The 24,341-nt window shown below is 44.1% G+C and overlaps 1 protein-coding gene across 1 annotated transcript in view; it reads right to left on the bottom strand.

Annotated features, from left to right (window-relative positions):
• LOC149859893 (lysosomal acid lipase/cholesteryl ester hydrolase-like) overlaps window positions 1–24,341 on the bottom strand; it is a 28,824-nt gene that overhangs the window by 3,948 nt on the left and 535 nt on the right. The window contains exons 2-7 of the mRNA XM_090056898.1: window positions 17,954–18,068; window positions 14,675–14,873; window positions 12,444–12,553; window positions 10,821–10,957; window positions 10,118–10,258; window positions 1,269–1,340 (exon numbers count right to left, since the gene is read on the bottom strand). Coding sequence (XP_089913024.1) covers window positions 1,269–1,340; window positions 10,118–10,258; window positions 10,821–10,957; window positions 12,444–12,553; window positions 14,675–14,873; window positions 17,954–18,068 — 774 coding nt within the window. The remainder of the gene's footprint in view (window positions 1–1,268; window positions 1,341–10,117; window positions 10,259–10,820; window positions 10,958–12,443; window positions 12,554–14,674; window positions 14,874–17,953; window positions 18,069–24,341) is intronic.

Raw genomic sequence — 24,341 nt, 5'->3', positions numbered from 1 at the left:
ACAATTAACACCTACAAAACCACAGACTAAAAAGAGGAAAGAATCAATACAGACAATCAAGTGCCCCAAACCCCTGCACTTATCTCCTAGAAACTTGTCAGGCTTTGTGGCCTCAGCAGGGACCACCACCCCTGAAGTTTTCAGCCCACTGCGCCTTAATACATTCAGGATCATCTATGTCACGAGTTTTGCCTGTCAGCAGCTTGAGATGCAGCTCTCACAAACCCCTGCACCGATCTTCTTGAAACTTGGCAGGCTTTATGCTCTCAGCAGAGACTACCACCCCTGAAAATTTCATCCAAATCAGACAAAAAATAGCAAAGTTATAGATATTCATTGATTCCTCATTATACCCTATGGCTGGATGTCCAAAGTTTTCTGAAGTGCTTCATAAGCTCCAAACCAGTTCGGAAAGCCTAATGAAGCCAATGCTTTGATCTGGACATGCTGTTTTGGAAAAGCCAAAGCATCCGAAGATTCTCTCGATCTGAAGCATGGTCTGAAGCCTCGCACAGCCCTACTTCACACATGCCTCAAAGGTGAGCTATCTGGCCAGTGGAGGACTTGAAGCCTGCTCCTATTTTCTTGCCAAGTTTCCACTGTCATTGCTTCACCTCAGAGCTGAGGAGGCTAGGCTTCATTTTGCCTATATACATTTTCTAGCCAAAATATTTTTAGCAAAGACTTTAATAAGTACCCATCACAAACAGCCAGCACTAGGTCAGCAGTGAACATGCAGGTCTGTGGCAGGACACTAACTACCCTGGACACACCATCACCGACCTCAGGGTGGCTGTTCTCAAACAACAAACTTTTAAAAGCAGATTTGAATGGGAAATTGCAGAACAAGAAATCATGTACCAATTGGACTGTGTTAAGTATGGTTTAAACACGGACTATGGATTCTTATCTCATTACCTGGATTAACTTTTCTGACTCCTTTTTCCCTATGGGTTTACTGCTTGTTTCTGCTACCATTGCCCCCGCCTTCCTCTCCTGACTCCACTTCTCTCCCCACAGCGTTGTGAGGTTCAGGTCACAAAAGCTCAGGGTGGGTATGTGTGTCTGGGCGCATGCATGCACCCACACACTTTGGTTAGTCTATAAGGTACACATCTACCCTGCCTTTTACTTGATTCACCCTGCCTTTTACTTCAGACTAACGTGGCCACTATGTCTCTGTCTCATTTCTTTACAACAGTTACATCTATCCTGAAAAAAATATACAGCAATTGAGATCCAGTTACATTTTGAGAGATCATTAATACCTGATGCCAGTGTAGTACATTTTGTACAGCTGTTCCAGCAGGGGAATGTGCTACATACATGTCCATCCGACTCTGAAAACAAAGGCACTATTATGAACATGGAATGCTAGTTGTCAGAGAAGTTAGAATGAAGTTATAAAGAACCCTGTTTACTACTGTACTACAGAGAAGGATTCATTACTCTTAAGATACAAAGCAGGAAACTTTTTCAGATATTAACAAAAACAGTTAATTTTAAATATTAAATGACAGTACTTTGGCCACTAGAGGGAATTTAGAGCACAAGAAATTGCTACTACTAATAAATACACAGCTTCAGCAATTAATATTTAAAATTATTGTAACAACTATTGTTATCAAACCAGCTGCATGCCTTACCTCAGGCCACAACACAACAAACATGTAAACAATCCTAAAAATGTACACTTTACAAAAACAGATTTAATTTACTCTGCATTTCATTTTTTTCACCAAAACCCTGAAAAATCTCTATCTCCTATCCTCCAAAGAATTTTATATGAATACATTCAGAGACAATTATTTAATTTGGTGCAGCAGTAATTAAGATTCTTAATAATGGCAGGTGTTCTTTATTAAGAATCCCATTACTCAGAACTGTCTTTATTCTATGACTGTATATTGTTTCATTTTATTTTTTGTATCAATATATATTATTCTCGGATTTGATTTTGTTAAAATTGGTAGAATGCAGGATTTTATAGTATACTCTTACTGGTAGCCATCATTTATATAGTTTTACTATACAATGTATTATTTTATAGTCAGTTTTGCTGTATTGTTTTAGGAAAAGCTGTAAATAAACTACTACTGCTACTGCACTTAACCCAAGTTAGAAGAAGCCTTATTGGTTTATCTTCACCCATACAAAAGGCTAACCTGTTTTGAACCTGACTAGTTGTAATTAATACCACATCTGTGTATGGGGATGTTTCTTATATTTACCTTATGAAATGCTTTAGCTTCAAGACATAACACAACAAAGCTTATTTTATAATTTGGTCTTTAAATTTCAATTGTTATAAAAATCAGAATTGTTTTTACCAATGTTAAAATAAAACAAAACTGAACAGTGTTCTAGGCAACATTCTGAAGTAATAAAGAACACGATGGCATGTATACACGTGCATTCATGTGCTTTTCCTAATGCATATTAAATTTAGTACCTCCAATATGAGGTACTAAATACATGTGCATTAGACTGTACTAATGCACAGTAGTGCAAACACATGCTTTTAAGGTAATGCTTAATGCACAATAGCCTACTCTACTGAGCATGAGTGTATTATCATTGTTTTTATATGCCACTTTAATGCTCAATGGAATAGGGTACTGTACATTAAAGCACATGTGTAGATATGCCCAGTTAATCCAAATTAGTTTCTAAGCCTCCAGTCATGCCACGTCATTATTACTAGCCCCATGAGATGTAGTACAATACAGGCCAAGAATTTTATCTTAAACAAACTTTCTCCTAACACATGAGTAACATCTCTGAGTTAGAATCAAAGATGGGTCTAGTTATCCAATTTGGAACTGGATCTTCAATATCTTGCAGTTATACACTTAGGTTGACAACCCAATAAGTGGTATTATGTTCATTGACAAATGGGAAAAAAGGCCTAAATTCAGAAAGTGACTTAGGGTCTTGCTACATCTTATTCTGTAAGCAGAACAAATTTTAATTGGCTTAGTGTTATTTGGCTGAGTGGAGCAGTCACACCTTAATGTGTAAAACCATCTCTGGCTGTCCTTCATTTGCAGAGCTATGCCTTGCCACTAGAGGCTTGGTGAGCAGGGGCGGGACTAAAAACTAGGGGCGGAACCAGCTCACTGCTCGAGCTTCAATGGATCTGATCCTTTTTTCTCTGGCGCCTTACCCCGCCCCCCCCCCGGCCCCTGCCTGGGCTGCTGACTGGCTGGGTATGGCTTGAGTTCCAAAAAGGATTGGGCACCCTAGAGCTCAGGTGGCAGCATGGTGGGTGGGGAGTGGGGTAAGGGAGAGCTCTGTAGAAAAAAAAGTGTCTGGCCCCCAGGATCTGAACACATGCCCTAGTGGGGATGGGTGGTTGCAGCATGGGACCCTGAGACCAGTTCCCACTGACCTTGTACTCTGCTGGGCTGTGCAGAATCTGGCCGCTGGCTACCCTCACCTGGCTTGTGCAATAGTGACTATGGTTGGCAGGCATCTGAAGTGCCAGAACCCCCTGTAGTGGCCAGATGGCTGTGGGCACAAAGCACAGGGCTTGACACTGCCCATCTGGGCTGGGGCTGCACAGAGCAGGTGGGGAGGCTGTGCCATTCACAGCTGCCTCCCAAGTTTGGTGGGGTCAGAAAGTCCCTGTGCCTCCCCCTCCCCCCTGACATGTTTCTGGATCCTTGCACCTCAGCAGTGAGCAAGCTCCAGGGCTGTGGCACTGGCACTGGCCGGCAAGATCCTGGCAGGTCCTGCCTCAGGAGGGCCGCTGCATTATGGGATGCTGTAGGACTTCAGCTTAGGTGGAATAGCTATCTGGAGTGGCCACACCTTAATGGAAGAGGAGCAAACTTAAGCAGACTAGAGATAACCCTGCCCTGGAGTGGTGTAACTTTAAATTGAATAACAAGTGATTTAAGTAACTTAAAAGGTGTTAACATACAGTTAATCCAGGCATTAAGACACCAGAAGCCACCTAAAATTACCATGGTGCAAGACCCTAAGGTATTGTGACATTGAGCCTTCCAACTTCTAAATTGGCTGGCCCCCACAGGGGGATTCTCAGCCCTGCAGAAGACACCTGGGTCCTTTGTAAGGATGCTGGACCTTAAAAAGCCTTGTAGGAAAGTAAACATATTGGTTGGAATGAACTGGCCATGCCCAGTTGGTTAGGAGCAAATGGCTCCAGGCAGCTATGTGTTAGAGTTGTCTCCTACTTGCATCTTTCTTCTTTAATTTACTTATTATAAACTAATCTGTTCTTGAGCATTGACTACAGCTCCTCAGCTGAATCCACAACACCAGCCGGTGCATTAATAATATTTTATACCTCTTATTGGGATCCATAGTTTATTTTACCCTCTACTGTATTCCCTTGCCCTTTTTTCCTCCCTTCTTCCATCCACCGCTGCTCTGTTCCTATGTTCCTCAGCTGATAAGAAGACACACAGAGGAGGGTCTCCAGAGCTGTTCTTGCTCCAGCCAGGCTGCACAGGGACCTAGGTTAATTCAGGGACATCTAGGACATCAGGCAGGTTTCCCTTCCCTGAGCTTGGTGCCAGTCCCAGGCTGACAAGGAACACTAGGGGAACCAAGCAGGGAGGAGTAAACCCACCCTCTACCATTGCTGCTTCCATCCCTACTTGAATCTGGCTCCCACTGAAGCAGGCTGGAGCAGGTCAAGAGTGGCTCTGGAGTCACCCTGCCCCAAGGGATCTGGTGGCAGTAGCAGTGGGTGCATAGGGTAGGGGAAGTGTTGCTGAACATGGAGGGGAAAGGGAAGGTATATTCTTACTTGCTTCAGAGACTTGTTTTCAAGTCCCCAGCCATGGCTCCCATGGCAGGGTCTAAAGTCTAAAACAATGGTGGCCAAACTGTAGCTTGTGAGCCACATGCAGCTTGTCAGCATGGTACTTGCAGCTCTCTAGGGGACAGCCCCACCCACTTCTCTCTGAGGTGGCTCCAGGGGACAGCACAGCCTGACACTGGGCTGCTGGGGGTGGGGGCTGCAGCCACACTACTTACCCTGGGGTCTGCTCCCCATAGGGAAAGCTGGAGCGGCTCAGCAGTGCAAGGTTGGGGGGTGGTCACCTCCACTCTGGGTCACTCAGCACCCCCGCCCCCTCTGATCCCACTCTCCAGGGGTGGGCTAACATAAACACTAACATAAACAGGATGCTTTTCAATACTGACAAGTGCAGGGTGCTGCACTTGGGCAGTAGAAACCAGCAGCACACTTATAGAATGGGAAACTCCTTTCTTGAGAGCACGGAGGCAGAAAGGGATCTTGGAGTCATTATTGACTCCAAGATGAACATGGGCCGACAATGCGAGGTTAACTGGGCCTTGTCGTGCATCCACAGGTGCACCTTAAGTAGAGCCAAGGAGGTGATCCTCCACCTCTATGCGACGCTGGTCAGGCCACAGCTGGAGTACTGCATCCAGTTCTGTGTGCCCCATTTCAGGAGGGATGTGGACAACATTGAAAGGGTCCAGAGGAGGGCCACCCGCATGATCCGGGGACAGCAGGGCAGACCCTACAATGAAAGACTGCGGGACCTCAACCTGTTCAGCCTTCACAAGAGAAGGCTGAGGGTGGACCTGGTGACTGTCTATAAACGCACTAGGGGGAACCAGAAGAGACACTGTTTGGGAGAGACACTGTTTCCCCTAGCGCCCCCTGGCATAACAAGGAATAATGGACACAAGTTATTGTAGAGTAGGTTTAGATTAGACATCCTCAAGAACTACTTCACAATTAGGGTGGCTAGAAGTTGGAACCAACTTCCAAGGGAAGTGGTGCTGGCTCCTACCTGGGGGTCTTTAAGAAGAGGCTTGATGCCTACCTGGCTGGACTCATTTGAGTCCAGTTTTATTCCTGCCCAGGCGGGGGGTCGGACTTGAAGATCTACAAGGTCCCTTCCAACCCTACTTCTATGATTCTACGAACCATGTCCAGTGGGATCAGCTCTATGTGGTCACAAAGAAACAAAAATGATTTTCAGAACCTGGAATATATGAACCTTAATGGCCTGTGCAAACTGTGATTGCCTCAAGTGAAGGACAGCAATGGTCTTGAAGAAGTTCAACATCAGCATTGTTGCCCTATCTGAAGCTCAACATGCTGGAGAAGGACATCTGAAAGAAGAAGATGGAGGATACACCTTCTTTTGGAAAGGGAGAATGGAAGAAGAGCCACGGACACATGGAGTTGGTTTTGCCATCTAAAATGAACTTGTGAACCTACTCTCACAACTCCCAATTGGTGTCAATGAATGCCTCATTAATTTCTGGCCGAAACTTGCCAAAAACCAACAGGTGACAACTGTGAGTGCATATGCCCCCACTCTCAATGCCGATGATATCATGAAGGAGAACTTCTATTCACAGCTTGACACCATCCTTTCAATTGTCCCAAGGGAAGATAAGATCATCCTTCTTGTAGATTTTAATGCTAGAGTGGGAAGAGACTCAAAAATTTGGAATGGTACTATTGGAAAAGAAGGCACTGGAAATTCAAATGCTAATGGGGTCCTTCTCCTGACAAAGTGCACAGAGCACAGGCTTGTCATCACAAAGGAACACGTTTAAGATGTCCTGGAAACACCCTAGATTGAAACACTGGCATTTGATCAACTACGTGATTGTTCAGACGCACAATTGCCAGGATGTCCTGATTATGACAGCCATGACTAGTGCTGATGACTGTTGGACTGACCACCATCCCTGCATGTCCATCAAGATTGCTTCACGTCCATGAAGAATGCAAAGGAAAGAGATCAGGCACAAATTAAACATTGAGTGCTTTAAAGATCCACTCAAGCAGGGAGAATTCCAGCAACTCCTGAATGAGACACTAACACCAGAGCACCCAGGAGGAGTCAAGGAGCGCTGGACAGGGCTCAAGACAGCTGTTCTCTCATCCTGTGAAATACCATAGGATACAAGACCAGGAAACATCAAGACTGGTTTGACAAAAATGACACTGAAATTCAAGGTCTCATTGACAGGAAACGGAAAGTTTTCTGTGCCTGGCAGAATGATATCAACTCTGCCATCAAGAAAAATGCATACCAACAAGCAAAATCAGAGGTGCAGAAGCCAACACAAGAACTGAAGAATGAGTGGTGGATTCAGAAATCAAAAGAAATCCAACATTTTGCTGACATCCGTGACACTCATGGCTTCTTCAGTGCTACCAAAGCTGTCTCTTGGCCTTCATCCTCTAAAATCAAAGGATGAAATAACACTCCTGAAAGACAATGAACCCATCAGTGCTCACTGGAAAGAACACTTCCAGGACCTTCTGAATCATGACTCAACTGTTGACGAAGATAAGATCAACAACTTTCTACAAAAAGCAATCAGAGAAGACATTGTTTGCCAGCTACCCTGGCAGTGGTCAGGAGTATGATGGGGAAAAAAAAAGAATAACAAGGCATCTGGTGTTGACAGAATATGTGCAGAGATTTTCAAAGGAGAAGGAAAACAACTTGTGTGCCAGCTTCATGTCCTCATCCTTAAAATCTAGGACAAGGAAGAAATCCCAGCTAACCTAAGGAAGGGGGACAGAGACGATTGTGGAAACTATAGAGGCATCTCTTAGTTGGCCACTGCTGGAAAAGTCATCCCCATATCCGCACTAACTGCCTTCTCCCACTTGCAGAAGAATTTTTTCCAGAATCTCAAAGTGGCTTCAGACTATCTTGAGGAACTGCAGACATGATCTTTACAGTACGTCAAATCCAGGAGAAGTGTTGTGAGCAAAATCAGCCTCTCTATTTGGCCTTCATCGACCTCTCTAAGCCTTTGATTCTGTAAACCACAAATCCCTATGGAAAATCCTGTCCAAAATTGGCTGCCCAAACAAGTTCATCAGTGTTCTGAGACTTCTCCATGACATGTCAGCAAGGGTTCTCAGCAACGGGAATCTAACAGAACCATTTGAGGTGATAACTGGAGTGAAGCAAGGTTGCATTATTGTTCCAACTTTGTTTTCCATCTTCATCTCCACCATAATGCACCTTGTCAACATAAAGCTCCCACCTGGAATTGAAATTGTGTATAGGAAGGATGGAAGACTCTTCACCCTCAACAGACTCAAGTCCAAAATGAAGACCACGACAACATCCATAATGGAGCACCAGTATGCAGATGAAAATGCTGTCAAATGCTGTCATTGCTCTATCTGAAAGGGACTGCCAAACCATTCTTAACATATTCTCAGAAATCTACAAGAGTATTGGCCTAAGTCTAAACATCAGGAAAATGCAAATCCTTTACCAACCTGCTCCAAATGGAAAAAAAAAAAACCCCGGCCATTCAAATCAATGGAGAATTGCTGGAGAATGTGGATCACTTCACCTGTCTTGGAAGCCATCTTTCATCAAAAGCAGACATTGACATGGAAATACAACACAGCTTGAAATGTGTGAGTGCAGCCTTTGGGCATCTGAGTAAGAAAGTCTTTTTAAATCATGACACGGTTGCTGAAATGAAGCTCTTGGTTTATCAAGCCATTGTCATTCCAGCTCTGCTGTATGGCTCAGAAACTTGAACCACATACAGAAGACATCTCAAGAGTTTGGAAAAGTAGCACCAAAGGTGTCTTCACAAGATCCTTCAGATTAGCTGGGAGGATAGACACACAAACATCAGCATCCTGGCCAAAGCAAATTCCAACAGCATTGAGGCCATCATAATTATCCAAAACCAACTTCACTGCACAGGTCATGTTGTCTGCATGCCTGACTCCCACCTTCCAAAGAGAATCTTTTTCTCACAGCTGAAAGAAGGTGAGAGAAGTAGTGGAGGGCAAAGAAAGCACTTTAAAGACATCTTGAAGGCAAACATAAAGAGGTGTAACATCAACATCAACATTTGGGAGACCCTTGCTCAGGACTGACCAAAATGGAGGAAGAATCTTTGGGAGGGACTGCAACACTTTGAAACAGCTTGTTGACAGGCAGAAGATGAAAAGTGGAACAGGTGAAAAGAACATCAAAACATCCTACACAGCAACAGAGTGCCCATCCCTCCTGGAAACACCTATTCTCACTGTGACAAGATATGTGGATCTAGAATTGGAATATGGAGCCAACTGCAGACTCACTAGTAAGATTCTTGGAAGATGATCTTACTCATTTGTGAGTGATCACCCATCTAAGGGTTGGGGCGGGGGTCATCTACACCACTGTACCCCTTCTGGGTCTGCCTATGCTTTTCATGGTGCATTCCCTTTTTGTGAATCTCATTCTGAGGGGCACTGCTCTTCCCATATGGTACTTGGGCAGGGCTATGGATCCTATGCTGGCCATGTATCTACTAGAATGAACCTATGAGGCTATAAACCTACTGGAAAATGTTAGTCTATGACACTGAATATGGGGCACCTCAGTCACTTTTGAACCTTGGGTATAAATGACATGCCCAAGATTCACAGGAAGCTAATCGCTGAGAAACAGGAGTAAGAGCTCTCACTGGCATGTGGGAGGGAGCCTTGGAAAAACACAGGGCCCTCATTTTGAGGACTAGTATTGCTAGCTCTGAGTCACCCCAAGATTAGACACTTATGTAGAGCCCTCACTACCTGGGAGGACGATCATCAGGAGGGGCATACTAAGTATTGCAAGTAAAGTGCATGCGTGTGTGTGCAAGTTGGGAGTGGGAGAATCAGGGAACATGAAGAAATCTGGAAATAGACATGAAAGGCTAAAGAGAAAGTTTGAACAATCACTGGGTGGGATCATATGCCAGCTAAAAGAGTGCAGTAAGAGCTTTTTCAGGTGGCATACTGAAGGTGAACGGAAAGGAATTCTTTGCTGCTGTCTGAACACAAAGAGAATCAGGGAAATGGACTTTATTTTCTGGTTGTAAGTAAGCAGGAATGTACCAAAAAAACTATCTGATTCCAGTATCATTTTTCCCTCCTAATGGAATTCATCCCTATCAGACATCTGTGGCTAACTGCTCAGCTCAAGAAAAGGGCAGTCCTGGAGATATTTGCTCATGGTGGATCCAGACTTCATCAAATCTTAGGCATATATTCCCACAGGTAAAAGTAGCTGTTTATACATAACATCTACACATTATCTATCTCAGAAACTGCTCTGAAAATAATCCCTTTCATACTTACTGTATTTAGGTTTGCAGTATTATAGCCAGTTACAGAAGATAGGATTAAGGTACAAAACTTCTGCATGACGGTGCACAATTTTGTAAAAGGCTTTTTCAGAAACACATGCTGTTGAAAGGTTCCCTTGTCACCCAGCCAAGCCTGAAAAATATCCATGATTTTATTTTTACAACAGTAGAGTCTTATAATGGATCCATTCCAGATTTAAAAAAAAAGTTTTGCACCCTCATCCCCAGTGAGAAATAAATATTCAGGGGATGACGGAGCAGTTTGCTATTCTTTTATTCTTCCATCCTAATATTTTTCCAAAGCCCACAGCCTGTCCTATGTCTCTTATTTTACTGAGTGATAATCCTTGAAGAAACTAATCTCCCATTTTCATGGCAATGGACTCAAAATATTTCAACTGGCTGAAGCCACCTTTACAGAGTACAGAGTGTGGTGTAATTAGGGGAGAGCAAGGGGAGCACCAGTCCTAGGCACCAATTTAGATGGAGCAGGAGAATGGTGGCTTTGAGGGATCCAGCTCCCCAAGAGCTGCTGCCAGCCACCAGGGTGCATGAAGCTTGCCCCAGCTAAAGCCAGGGAGCATGAACAGACCTTGCTCCCCTGTAAGAGGAATCTTTGTCTGTCCCTTCAGGAAGAGGCAAATAAGTAGTAGTCAGAACTGAGAGTCTAGTCATTTTCAGGGGAGATAACATACCTTGAGTACTATTTCAGGAAGCATTCCAAGTGTCACTAGGGGGCCTGTGGCATATGTAATTGTGGCTACAGGACCCAGAGCAAAGAACACTTTGATTTTTTTAGCCAGTTCTGGATCGGTTAGAAATGCTGCAAAACCTGAGAAAATACAAGAGATGCCTTAATTATATCAAGGCAATCTTCCATAAATAGAAAAGAAGGCATTTATACACATGTTCCAGGAGTTGGGGAGGGTTCTTCAATTAGAGTGGCTATGAGAGTGGCTAATTGAAATGCCTGGAGCATCATGTATATCAGCATCCTCACACTGAAAAATGGGGGTGGAGGAGCTTTAACTAAAGCTTGTTTGATGAGCTTTAATTAAAGTGCCCCCCCGCTAACATTTTTCAGTGCGGGGATATTGGTACATATAACGTTGGAGTGTGCTAGAGCACGCTAATTACCACTCTCCAGCAGACTCTATTAATCAAGCCTGTTCTGACAGTGCATTGGAGCAGTCTTGCTGCATGTGTAAAGGCACCCAGAAGAGAGTTAGGAGCAGAAAACAAAATTAAATTATTATTCAAATGCTACACATATTATCAAATAAAAGGTTAATTCCAAATCCTTTCAGATAAGAGAGTTCTGGACATTGTTCAGTTGTATTTGGGATGGACAGAAGTGGAATGCACTATATTTTCCAATTAGTTTGTTGGGAAATTAACTTTCCTTTAAAACAGTTTACTGATTTATTTCTCCTCTAGAGTTACCAAAATCCCTATGCATTATTTTATGGGTTTTGTGTCACTTAATGTTCAAAGAATAGTGTAACTTTACTGCCCCATAAATCAGTAGCAGAGTAGTTTGAGGCTTGAGTTCATGAGTAGAATATTATTTTTAGTGTTGATCGCACAGTAGAACCTAAGGTAATGAAATTAACTGGATGATAATGGTTATGTACAAAACTTAAAAACAGTGACTTAAATTCACATAGGCAAGCAAATATCCCCCCAAAAGTGAAATTAGTCCTTTGTTGACTTCCTATACTACCAATTAGGACAGTATGACATGCGATAATACTGATTGTAGTTTCTGCGAATTTGTTTTAGAATACCAGCATTTCTGAACACAGGCATCAAGAGTGTTCTTCAAGCTCCCATGAAATAACAAAATGGCCACTTAATTGTAGGATTTTAACAATAATGATAGCTAGGGTTTTCCCCCCTCTACTTCTGGGGGGGAAATTGATTCATTATAGGCTTTTTGCCTCCAAGGCCAAGAGGGCTAGAAATATGCTTTCTAAAATAATGAAAGCTAAGATTCTCTCAGGAGCTGAGATTTCAAAGGAAGAAAACACCCTGTTTGGCAAGACTTGTGAGAATATCAAGAGCCAGTCACATTACCATAACCAAAGAAACCAGCCAAACTATGGAATACCTGCCAAAAAAAGATTTTAATATCAACAATATTAGTTAGACAAGACACAAACGTTTTTCAAATGTTGAAAGTTTCAGTTTAAAAAATATTTTGAGCTTACTCTTTAAGCTGGTGAAGAAGGCAGTTACTAAGTGAAGTCCATAACCTTATATTATCCTCTAATGAGGTAAACAGTGGAAACAGTAGCTTATCATTCATCTTAACATACCTACAGCTGTCCCTTCTGAATGGCCAATGTAATACAGCTGTTTCTGTCCAGTTTTTTCCATGATATAATGTAGTGATGCTGGAAGATCATATTTACCAACCTCATCAAAACTACAGAGAGAAAACACAAAAAGCTTATACATAAATTGGAATTCAGTTGGCTGTTATAGCACATAAAAGTGCCTTAACTAAGTGAAACAAAAATTGATCAATGACAGTGTCAGGTCTGGGTCCTTTGCTTCCCTTCAAAAATGAAGGCCTGCTAATTTGTTTCAATTAGGTAGCATGTTTTATCTTGTGTATCTCTAATAGTCAGGGATCCTAGAAATCCACTTGCCACGGAAGAAACAGAATTAGAGTTTTTACAGACAATTTTTAGAATTGCTAGGAGAAAAAAATACTGAAAATAAAATTCTGGCTCCCCAGTGAAAACCAACAGTTCCCATAGCCACTGTGGCAGCCCACTGGAGGGTAGGAGGGAGAAGCTCAGCAGCTGCCTCCTCCTCTCTCCCCAGTAGGTACACAAGGAGGCAGCCAACCCCTCCCTCCCTCCACCATGGACTGGCTGAGAGGGCTGCCCATTGTGTGGCCCCCACCCTTCTCTGCCAATCAGTGGTGAGGGGTGGGGCCACATGAACAGCAGCCCTCTTGGCCAGTCAGCATCAAGGGGTGGCACTGCTACTGGACCCCTTGGCCAATCAGTGTTGGGAGGTGAGGGAATGGGGCTCACCACTGAAAAAATGAGGATGTTTATGTTTTTTTATTGGAGAATGTCATTTTAACATGGAAGACTAGGACCCCTGTTAATAGTATCCCAAAGCAGATAGAGATTTACAAATAGAGATACAGATAGAGATTTACAGATTTACAGATAGAGTTTTTGAAATTAATGAGCTTTATAAACAGAGCAGCATCAGCATGGTTGGTATATGTCCCCTAACCTTGATACATGGCTTCATCTCTGGGCCCACTGGACTCCTCTTCAGAGTCTTTGTACTCTTCTGAGAATGACAGAGGACTAGTGCTAGTTCTAACGGTTGGATGTAGCCTATTAGGAACTGGATTGAGATTCGTAGTGGTGTCTCATTTTACCTAAGACACTGAACTAGGCTTACAACTGAGGGTAGCCTGGAAGTATACTAGGGCTTTCTATTTCCCCGGACCTTTCACAGCACCCAGTGGAAACTGCTCAGGTGATCAAGTTGGGCAGCCTCTTACCCTGCCTACGTGGGAATCATCAGTACTGAACTGCAAGCACTTAGGGGAACTTATACATGTGATAGATCTATGTCCTGACATGTTCTAATGAGCAAGCATAGGAGCAGACTTGATTAATCAGGTAGCTGGAATGTGCTAATTAGCATGTTCCAGTAGCCTCCATGTCATATGTATTCAGTGTCCCCACATTTCAAAATGGCGGCAGGGATGCTTTAAGTCTTCTTAAATAAGCTTTAAACTGCACCCACTGCCATTTTGGAGCATGGGAAGCAGAATACATGTGACACTGCAGGTGCTTTAATTAGAGTGTCTCTTAGGGATGTTCTAATTAAAGCGCACCCCCCCCCCCCCCGGAGCATGTGTATAGATGCCCTTATAAGGAAGCCCCCAATCTCTCTGAGGCTATCTCCCCCAAATCCTACACCATATAAAACCATGGATGTAAGGGATAAGGTGGGGATTGTTCAGCTCCTCTTTTGTCTCTGATCCTGCTTAAAAGAGACCTGACCAAGGCATCAGCCTCCCTGCCACATACACTCTAGAAGCAGCATTCAGGGGGAGCCTTTAGACTCAAGACAGTATCATTCATTCATGACAACTGAGCTCTGCGTAGTTTTGTGCCTCATTTTCTGTGTTGTCAAAGATTATCCATCCCACTTCATTCTGTCCTTCTACTGCTACAGCCCTTCAGCTTCTCAACCTCACCATCTCTGTCCACTGTGCTTTTTACTATCTCTCGCACCTGCATCATCTCTCTCTGCCATATTCTCTTCCATTTATCCACAACCCTCCTTTGCTCCTACAACCTCTTCCCAGATTTCAGCCCCAGTGAATACTCCTTCCCCTGCAGCTTTCACCACCCTATTTCTGTAGACCACTCCCATCCTCCCCATCACTACCAGTCTGGGTAGCAGTGGACTAGGGATCAGAAAGTGAGAGGCTCCCACACACCATTATTAGTTCCCCAGAAACTGCCATTTTCAAAAGCTCACAATCATGCAGTCTGCAGTCTACCTGAACCTCCAGAATGCTTTTTGCTTGGGCTTAAGAGTCTTATGTTTCAAAGACCAGGTGTTTCCTCTGCTGTTTCCTAACCAAACATCATAGCCAGCATCTGCTAGGATGAAGCCCAGGCTGTTGTTAGGCAGGTTAGAAATCCAGTGGGTTGCATCTCCTAGGAAAGGGTGCTGCAAAAACACCACAGGCCTTTTTCCTGGAAAGAAAGGAGGATTTGTTGTCATGTGAACATTGTTGTAGTGCAATTAGATTTGAGTAAAAATACAGACTGTAATGGGACATTTATATAGCAATACCTAGAATATAAAGTTTTATTGGACTAATGGGATTTACATGGCAATATGATGAAAATTAAATCAATACAGAAAGAGTTGTAAGAATTCAACATCAGTCTTGATACATCATTTCTTTCTGAACTGTCTTATTTATAACAGTCATTTTGAGGGACTGGGGAATGAAGCCACCTTATCTCTACATTGCCCACATTTGTTTGTTTATTTACTTGTTCATTTATTCAGTCATTTGATTTATGTGCTGCCCTCCTCAAAAAGGTTCAGGGTGGTTTACAATAAAAGCAAGATGAATTGTAAAAGTTGATAAAGGATTTAAATGAAATAGGAAGTGATGAAACAACTCCCTAGCTAATACCCTAAAACTTGAATCTGCCTGCTAAAAGCCTCCCTAAATAAACTTCTGGTAGTCCTCACATGTTGATTTCTCAACTAGGGGATATATTGGTAACATTTAGCTATAGAATATTTAAGAATTATTTAGTGGTAGTATCTTGTTTGTGTAGATTTGGTATAAAAAATCATTTCATACATTATGCTCTGTTATTTTACAAATAGAATATTCAAGAATTAGTTAATGGCAATCTTATTTTTTGTGCAGACTTGGATTTAAAGCACATGACAAAGTACAAGCATGGACATAAGGCATGTGTGGATGTTCGCTGAGTACTAAAGATGGAAATGAAAGTTAAAATATTGATTCATGTTTCCACTTACAGTGGGGATGATATTACAGAGGAAAGAATATATAAATATTTCCATGAATTTTTACTCCTATCCTCTTAGGATTTTAAGTGAAAAGAGTTTGTATTTCTGGAACTATAATGGAAAATGTTACTTACAAATTTGATTAGAGTTTGAACAACATGTAATGATAGAAGTAACTTGCTGCTGGTCTTCTACTGAGTTTCTCAGATCTCAGGTGGAAATCTGGATTGTTCAGATGGCAGGGTGTGCTGAAGTTTGTTTGGGGTTGTGTTTTTTTTGGCATTCTACATAGACTTCACCAGAACTTCAACTACTACCAATCCTGGCATCAGATCAGGGCATCAATATCAGAAAAAGGGCAGCAATGGCAACAGAATAGTTTCCCTATTTAGTACTAAAACTCTTGAGTCTAGATCCACATCTTTATTCCATTACTAAGATTTAAGAACAGCCCACAACTTGGATCCCTGAAGAGAATGGCAGAATATAGCATGGCTGAGGGACCACAGGAATTCTGCTTCTCTTTGGCATTCTGCTCCAACCTGCTCACCCGCTCATCAAGATGCACCTTGATGTTCCAAATTATAAGTGCGGGAGACTGGCCTTGTTTAACCAGGTCACCAGTCTGAATTCCCTTTGCTGCAGCTGTGATCCTTCTCTCTCTTTCTTTTAAATCTATGTGGGGGTAAGCTTGTGTATATCTTTATGACCAGTTCTGGGTTGAAGGTGTCCATTCCATCCTTGTGCTGTAGCTATTGTCGCCCCAGTGTACTTACCCTAAACACATGCCACCTCCCTCACCAAGCAACACTTTAGTGGCCTTGCCTCAGCTCTTACACAGTGTCCTTGGGCTGCACCACAGTCCCCGAAGTCCATGAGCTTCTCCTCCCTTGGTCCCCATCTGACAGGACCTCTTTGCGTAGTCCTTTAGGTCCTCAACCCCTTTGCATGGAACTCAGACCTGGTTATGGCCCTACCAGCTCTCCCTCAAATTGTGTAGTCCTTAGTAGGAAACTCAACAAAACACTTTTCTGAAGAATTCATAGTGGTCTTCTTCCAACCCTTTAGCCACTTCCATGTCTCGAAGCTTTAAAATAGCAACATAAATTGAATATGCAACACAAATCATTGAGCTTCTGTATATGTTTTTCTGCAGGGCATTCTCCACTCCAGTTTCTGCAGAGCTCTGTCTCTGAAATTTGTAAGGACCAGGCTCAGACCCCATCAGTGGGTCCTGATTTATAAGGCCCTTGACTGCTCTTTTTCAGTCCACCTGACCTAGCTCTCCTGCAATAGGCTGTCAACGCTACCAACCCTTTCTCATGGGTCTCATTTCTAGAGTTTCCAAGTCAGCTGCAGGCATTTTCCAATTAAGGCTTGTTTCTTAATGCCTGCAGTCCTGTAGTTTTTTGGCTCCTTCTGGTCATACTCCCAGTATCTGGGGTAGGGGTAGGGTTGCCAACCTTCCCAGATTGGTTGGGAGTCTGCCGGAATCAGCATCTATCTCCTGATGACTATTGAAAACAATCTTGGAGATTTTATGTAATGTACATGACGTCATGGTGGGGAAAAAAATCTCCCGGAATAGCTTCAGTCAGAGTTGGCAACCTTAGATAGGAGCAGTGGTTTTCCTCAGAGTCTCTGAGATTCCAGTGGCTCCTACAGCAATCTGGAGCCAGACAACAGCTCTTACAGAAATCTATAGCTCATCCCAGACCAGGCAGACCTGAGTCCTTTTGAATGGGCCACATCTCTCTCTGGCCTGCTCCTCCTCAGTAATGGAATAGAAGCCCTATTACATAGAGAATCTACTTTCTCACCAAAGTACAGCAAGGATGAGAACACTCACCTTCATTAAAGATGCCCCCTTCTGTCCTCTCTATTTCAGTAATGTTGTTATACCATAGTTTTAAGAGCTTCTATCTAGATGTCCATAGTGCACAATGAAACTGTGAAACTGTTAAGTGGCAGTTACGTTTCCTTTAATTCATGTCATGCAACATTTTTAAGAATAAGAACATTTTTAGACTATGATCAATCAGGTACGTAACATCAAATATAAGAACTAGAAATGCACAAAAAGGTCCCAGGAAAGCCAGATATCAGAACCATCTCACCTGATTTCAAAATTTGATACAGGCTCAAATTCAGTTCAAAATCATTATCTAAAACTAAAAGATGTGAAATATGTAGCTGCACAAACACAAGGAAAGTTAGATTATGTCTTTTAAAAAGCCGCCTAATCAAAGCTTTCTTACTTCAGCCAAATAAAGCTTACCTCTAGTCCCATTGTCTTTTCCACCAGGAATTCTATTAATGCTCAGGATATATCCATCTTGGGTCACAACTTCATGCTCCTCACTGGGGTATCCATGATACCTGATAATTTCACTCTGCAGGAAGCCAAATGAAGGGTTATTTGCTGATTTTTTAGAATGTCCCTGTTTATAAGCAGTGATTTCTGTGGAGTCTGTGTTTTCCCAGTCCACAGGTCCAAGCCACTGAACAAGAAAGAGGTCTGGTTTCTTCGTGCTTGTCACTTTCCCAAGGATGTTGAGTGCTGTTTCAGCTCCCTGGTGCTGTATCTTACACTGGATGGCAATCATAAAATCATAGATTATTAGGGTTGGAAGGGACCTCAGGAGGTCGTTTAGTCTAACCCCCTGCTCAAAGCAGGACCATTGCCAATTATATCATCCCAGCCAATGCTTTGTATAGCAAGGTCTTAAAAACCTCCAGAGCTGGAGAATTCACAACCTCTCTAGGTAATCTGTTATAGTGCTTTACTACCCTCCTAGTGAGAAAGGTTTTCCTAATATCTAATCCTGGGGTGGGAAATATGGCCTGCTGGCAGGCACCCACCAATTAATTGTATCCAGACTAGCCTGTGGCTGCCTCTGGTGTGCTCTGCATAGGGCCGAGCCCCACCCACTTCCGCTGGTGCAGCCTGCTGTGCTCCCACCCTTGCCCATGGGAGGGCCCAGTGCCAGCCCCAGCTATAGCCCTGGCTAGCGCACACAGCTGCTGAGCAGGGCTGCTGCTGCCACTGCTGCAGCTGCCTGGGGAACTGCCCAGCTCCCCCAGCTTCCACTGGCTCCTCCTATCCCTGCTGCAGCACTCTGGGCAGCAGGTGGGGAGGCGGTTGCAGGCAGGGGCAAAACTTCCCTGGGCAGGAGTGCGGGGCCTGTGTCAGGGCTTTGGGGGGGTGGGGGTGGAGTGGAGAGAGTGCAGAGCCCAGGTCAGTGGGGAGTGTGGGGCCCACTGAACTCATGTAGAGCTCCTGAGACTCAGCCAGAGCCTCATGTGATGGAGCCAGTGGCCTGACCCTGACCCCACTACCTATGGCTCCCAGGACTCAGCTGGTACTGGTGGGGAGCCCCACATGATGGAGCTGGGTTGGCTTGGTTCTGCTTCCTGCCACACAGGCCAAGTCCTGAGAGCTGCATGTGGTGGCAGGGAGCAGGGTCAGACCCCTGGCTCCATCCACAGGGCTCTTCACTGCTACATGCAGCTCTGGCCAAGCCCTGGGAGCTCTTTGTGAGCCACAGGGAGCCCCACTCAATGAACTGGGCTGGCCTGGTCCTGCTACCTACTGCCACATGAAGCTCTTGGGATTTGGCTGGAGCTGTGCACCACCAGGGAGCTCAGCCTGCTGTGGGCTATGAGAGTCCTGAGGGCCCACAGCCTGCTGCTCCCTCCAGTAGCAGGGGCTGTGTACATAGGGGGCTCACACACACATCCAACTCTCCACCATACCCACATGCACACTCATACCTCCACCATTCCCACACGCCCAAACACACCCCATACCCTCACCCACATCCCACTAACAAACCCCACACCCACATTTCCCACACACGCCCACTCACACCCCCTCAGAAATCCCATATACACACACCTCATACCATACACACACATCCACCCTGCAATCACACTTCACACAATCCCCCATATGCCCCCACATGTCCTCCCCACAATATATGAGTAAGACTTTATTTTGAGCAATTATGCAATTGCCTCTATGTACACTACACAAACACACATACATCAGGCCACAAGTATATTTTGAAATAAAATTGGAATATATTATAGTAGATGTTTGATTTTTAGTATGATTTGGATTTTTTTCTGAGGGAAAGGGGAGGGACTTCCAGAAGCAAAGGTCAGGGGCCAGGTGTGGGACTTCCAGTCCTAAGATGGTGACCCAGGGGAGAGTGATGCTGGCTGTGGGCACTGCTGAGGGTGGGAGCAGAGGGGCCAGTCTGGGCCAGGCCAGGCTGCAGGAGCAGGGCCCTTGCCAGCTGCCTGCAGCTCCATGGAAGCCTGGCCTGGCCTGGGTGCAGGGAGCTGGGAGGGATCCAGGCACACATCATGTGAGCTGGCATCTATCCACACCCCTGCCCCTGCTCCAGCTAGACAATATAGCGGCAGGGCCAGCCCTGCTCTCTGGAGCAGACAGCACAGCATATTCAAGGGTTGAAAAGCATGTTGGGATGCTGGGGGACTCTGATTTAACCTGAACCAGGAAGGAGTCTGGGACAGAAGTTCCATAAACCAGTTTGACACAAATCAGTTAAGTCTAATACTACATTCAACCAAGTTTATCTTAAACCACTTTCGGCCATTTTGAAACTGGTTTATGTGAACTGAACAGGTTTTGTTACAAGTTTTAACCAGTTTTTGATCACTTAAAACAGTTTATGTGTAACTTCTGTCCCTAGACATGGTAATCACTGCAGCTCAGAAATACCTTGATCAGCCCTCAACTGCTTTGTTCTTTGCTACGTATGATATAACTTTTTTTCATAAATCACAACCATTGTATATGACAGGTGATTTAGGAAAGAAATCAGATGATAGATTTCATTTTTTGCTCAGGTGCGCAAAAAGCTGTTCAACCGAAGAAAGCAGGATATATTTCTGCCTTTAAGCTTGCTGTAGTTTCATGAGATGAGCACTGAAGATACTGTCTTAAAGCTGCTGCATAAAGATAATTTTGCAAGAAACCCGTGAACTAGGGCAGCAAAGGCCCCAGTATTTAACATGACAAATTACATGGTCAACAATACTCAATGAGCTCTTGGGACAGAATTATTCCATTTATTTGCAAATATGGGAACTTGGTCACCTGAGTGTATTTCAGCCTGCTCAAGAAGAAGCTGAGAAGCTGCTGATGCCAAAGGTGGGTGGGTCCTCCTGCTCCCTTTTTCATGGTTCACTCTTAAGGGTTAGATGCTGGTGTGTTAGGAAAGTACAGTAATGGATTCTAAGTACTTAAGCAGGGTGGGCTAGAATTACAGTAGTACTGAAGGCCACTTACTCGTGGACTTACATGAGATGGAGGTTGCTGAGAGTGTCAGCTAACAACAAAGTGATGCTCCAGAAGCTGACAGCTTCCACTGAAGGGAGGTGCAGAAGTATCTCTGCAGACTGAGATTATTGATTTTCTGCTAAGAATGCCTTGGCTGCAGCCTCAAAGTAGGCAGAATTTATGTTGAAGCAAGGAGTAAAATCGTCTCCAGATGGCTTAAGAGCCATGACCCTGAGACAGGATTAGGGTGGGAGAGAGGTAATGGCTGGAGGGGAGGGCAGGGCCAGGGGGAAGTGGTTGCTGAAAGATTTTCTGGGGAGAGTGGGGACCCAAGAAAATACACCAGCAGAGCAGGGAGGAAACTCAGGGGAAACCCAGGAAATTTTAATGGTTCTACTGAAGATAGTGCAAAATTAGGACAGCAGGAACAAGATTCTGGGAACAGTACCACCACTCAGTTAGAACCAGTCACTGGATGTGTCCACATGGTCCAAGATGATTTGAAAATTTATTATCACAGGGGGTCTGCTGTGGGCATGAACTGTGAAATGGGAGAAAATTCACAGATCCTTCCCTCACATAATTTGCCTGACCATATCAAGGAGAATGATCCCTCAGGGAGGATGAGATTGCAGGAGAGACTCAAATCAGACTGGGAAACAGAGACAGTGACTGTATTGCAGAATCACAAACATGTTTTGCTAACAAGCAAAATCTCTTGAATGAAACAGTTAAAAATTTACAGAGGATGGACAGCCCATGTGCAGTGAGATCTGCAAGAGCTGACCCCTGAGGAGGTAAAGGACATGCTGGTCCACCCCTGTTCCTGTGCTTTACTATACTCCTAGTGAGAAAGTTTATCCTAATATCTGGGAGTAACCGCAGAACCTGATGGTGCACAGGCATCTGGGAATATTCTCCTGGAAAGGGATAGAAGGACAGTGCTCTGTGAGGGTTACAGAGAGCATGGTGCTGTTGCTATACCTGAAACATATTCCACCTCTTGTGTTGGACAGTTCACTGAACTTGGTCAGGGGGTACCAGAAATAGCATTTGGGTGAGGATGTCAAAAGGATGTTTATTATCAGTATAGACTTGAGAGCATGGAAGTTCAAAGTATTATTTGGGCATTTTTTCCTGAGGTTTGGCAGTCATGTGTTGGCTGGACTATGTAATTTTGCTGATACCTACATTGAAGATAGCACCATCCACAACAGCAGCTGGGAAGAACACCCACATCATGTGGTGAACACGCCAGAGAGATTAAGAGGCATTCTTGTCAAAATGCTTAAATGTATAGAGAATGCCACTACGTTTCAGTGTGAGTTGAGCAAACCTAAGGTACAGTACTTGAACCAGGCAGCAAAGAAGGAACCGCACCCTGATACATTACAAATACAATCTGTAATAGAAAAAATCTGGTTTAGACTGGCCTGTATCCAGGATTGAAAAGTAAGCTTATTCTTTTAGAGGGCTTCATTATTGCTTTGTGAAAGAATTCTGTGAAGGCTAATAATCCTATCATCAGTCTAAGAAATACAAAACAGAGAGAAATATTTGGACAAAGTCTGGTAATAAGCACTTTGGCCTGATTAAGAATGCCTTGTCACCTCCCCTTAACTTCAGCAGCAAAAGGGCAAGATTGCTTTTGCTGTTCGGGAGCAAGATTGCTCAGTGGCAAAATAGAAGTGCTTTTGTATCAGGGGACTTACTAAGCAGTCAAAACTGTGCCTGATTAATCACCAGTTTGGATCCAGACCATCATCCATCACTCTCTAGTCCAGTGGTTCTCAACCTTTTTTGCACCAGGTCCCATTTGTAAACTTTATTGGCCAGTCCCAACCCAGTGCCCCTCACTCCCAGCCCACTGCACCCAGCCCACAGGTCCCAGCCTCCCAGTGTGTGGGGTAGGAGGTGAGTGTGTGAGGCATGGGGGCCCTTAAGCAGCCCTTCTCAGGCTGCAACTCTGCCAGCATGCAAGGGAAAAGCCCCGGTTTCCCACATTTTTCTCCTTTAAAGGAGAATCCATTTTTAAAGTTTGTTGATTAATTTCTAAAGTTTGTTCACGATCCTTTCATATATTCTTGTGGCCCACAAATTGAGAAATGCTGCTCTAGTTAGCAGGTTTTGGATTGCTGACTTGAGGCACAGTACTTCAAAGATTTGAGATGGGAGTTTTGTGTATCAAAGAATAGGGAAGTATAATCTGGACTAAGCATGCGGTTCTTTAAGTAGGCAAAATCTCTTCTGTTAGGTGGTAGGAAGGCTGGAACTGAGACAGGTGGAGCTGAGGTGTAGGTGTCTTGAGTGAAGGAATTGGCCCTTCTGGTGCATTTCAGCATGTTTTCAGTTGTCAACCAGAAGAGAGAAGTCTAGGGCTGAGGTACGAGTACATCCAAAGGTGTGAGTACATGCCTGCATTTATTACTCCATTTAAAAATATGGAACAATATATGGCCCTTGTTTTTAACTTAGAGGTAATTTAAGTCAATACAGAGAGCAAGGTTATGGGATCAGGTTGCTGCCTGGTTCCTTTTTATACCTTTAATATTGCTTCTCAAAAGTCAACTCATCTAAGCTTCCTACCTCCTATAAAACCACTTATCTCTGGGCTGGCTGTAACCATTACTTGCTACAAGGGGATCCATCTGTTGAACAGGTAAAATCCTTCAGAAAAAGTCTTAGCATTGCCAGTCTGAAATGTCCTACATTTCTGGTGTGCCTTGGACTTTTCCCCTGCACTTGAAATTCCTTTTCAGTCTCCTTCAGTGTCCCCAAACACTGGGTTATGACAAAAGAAGCCAACCCTATCAGACTAGATCACCCCTATATTATTCTGATTTGGCTTATACCTGTACCTGCTATTTGCATGATCTCTTTTTAGAGCTCAGAGCAGGTCTCATTGGAACCAGATTTATTCCTTTTATGTGCCTAAATGGTAGACCAGAATCTGGCCCTTAATCAAACTAATCTGTTTGGAAACATTGAGTGTGTGTAGATGAAATGGGGGACCTGAATTGAAGTGGTGGGTTTTTAAAAACATCACTTCAATTTAGGGCCCTTTAAACCCCCGTGTTGTGCACACATCTGAACGTACCCACCTCTCTGGCTGCAGGGAGGGGAGGGTGACCTGCCAGTGGGTGGAGCAGTCCCTGGGCTGTGGGTGAGCTGGTGCTTCCCTCTGCGACAGCAGTGGCCCACCCCGGGTGGCACCTGCCTGCAGGCACCTGGCTCAGGCAGTCCTGGGGGGACACCACAGCCGCAGAGGTAAGCACTGGGCCCCCACATAGCTCAGGCAGGCAGGCGGGATCCAGGAAAAAAAAAAGATCGCCATGTTTTTTCCCTTGGGCAGAGC

Source organism: Crocodylus siamensis, chromosome 7 (genome assembly GCF_052110815.1).
Source record: "Crocodylus siamensis isolate JL-2025a chromosome 7, ASM5211081v1, whole genome shotgun sequence".
Lineage (NCBI taxonomy): Eukaryota > Metazoa > Chordata > Crocodylia > Crocodylidae > Crocodylus > Crocodylus siamensis.
This window is presented reverse-complemented; position numbering and strand designations above follow the sequence as displayed.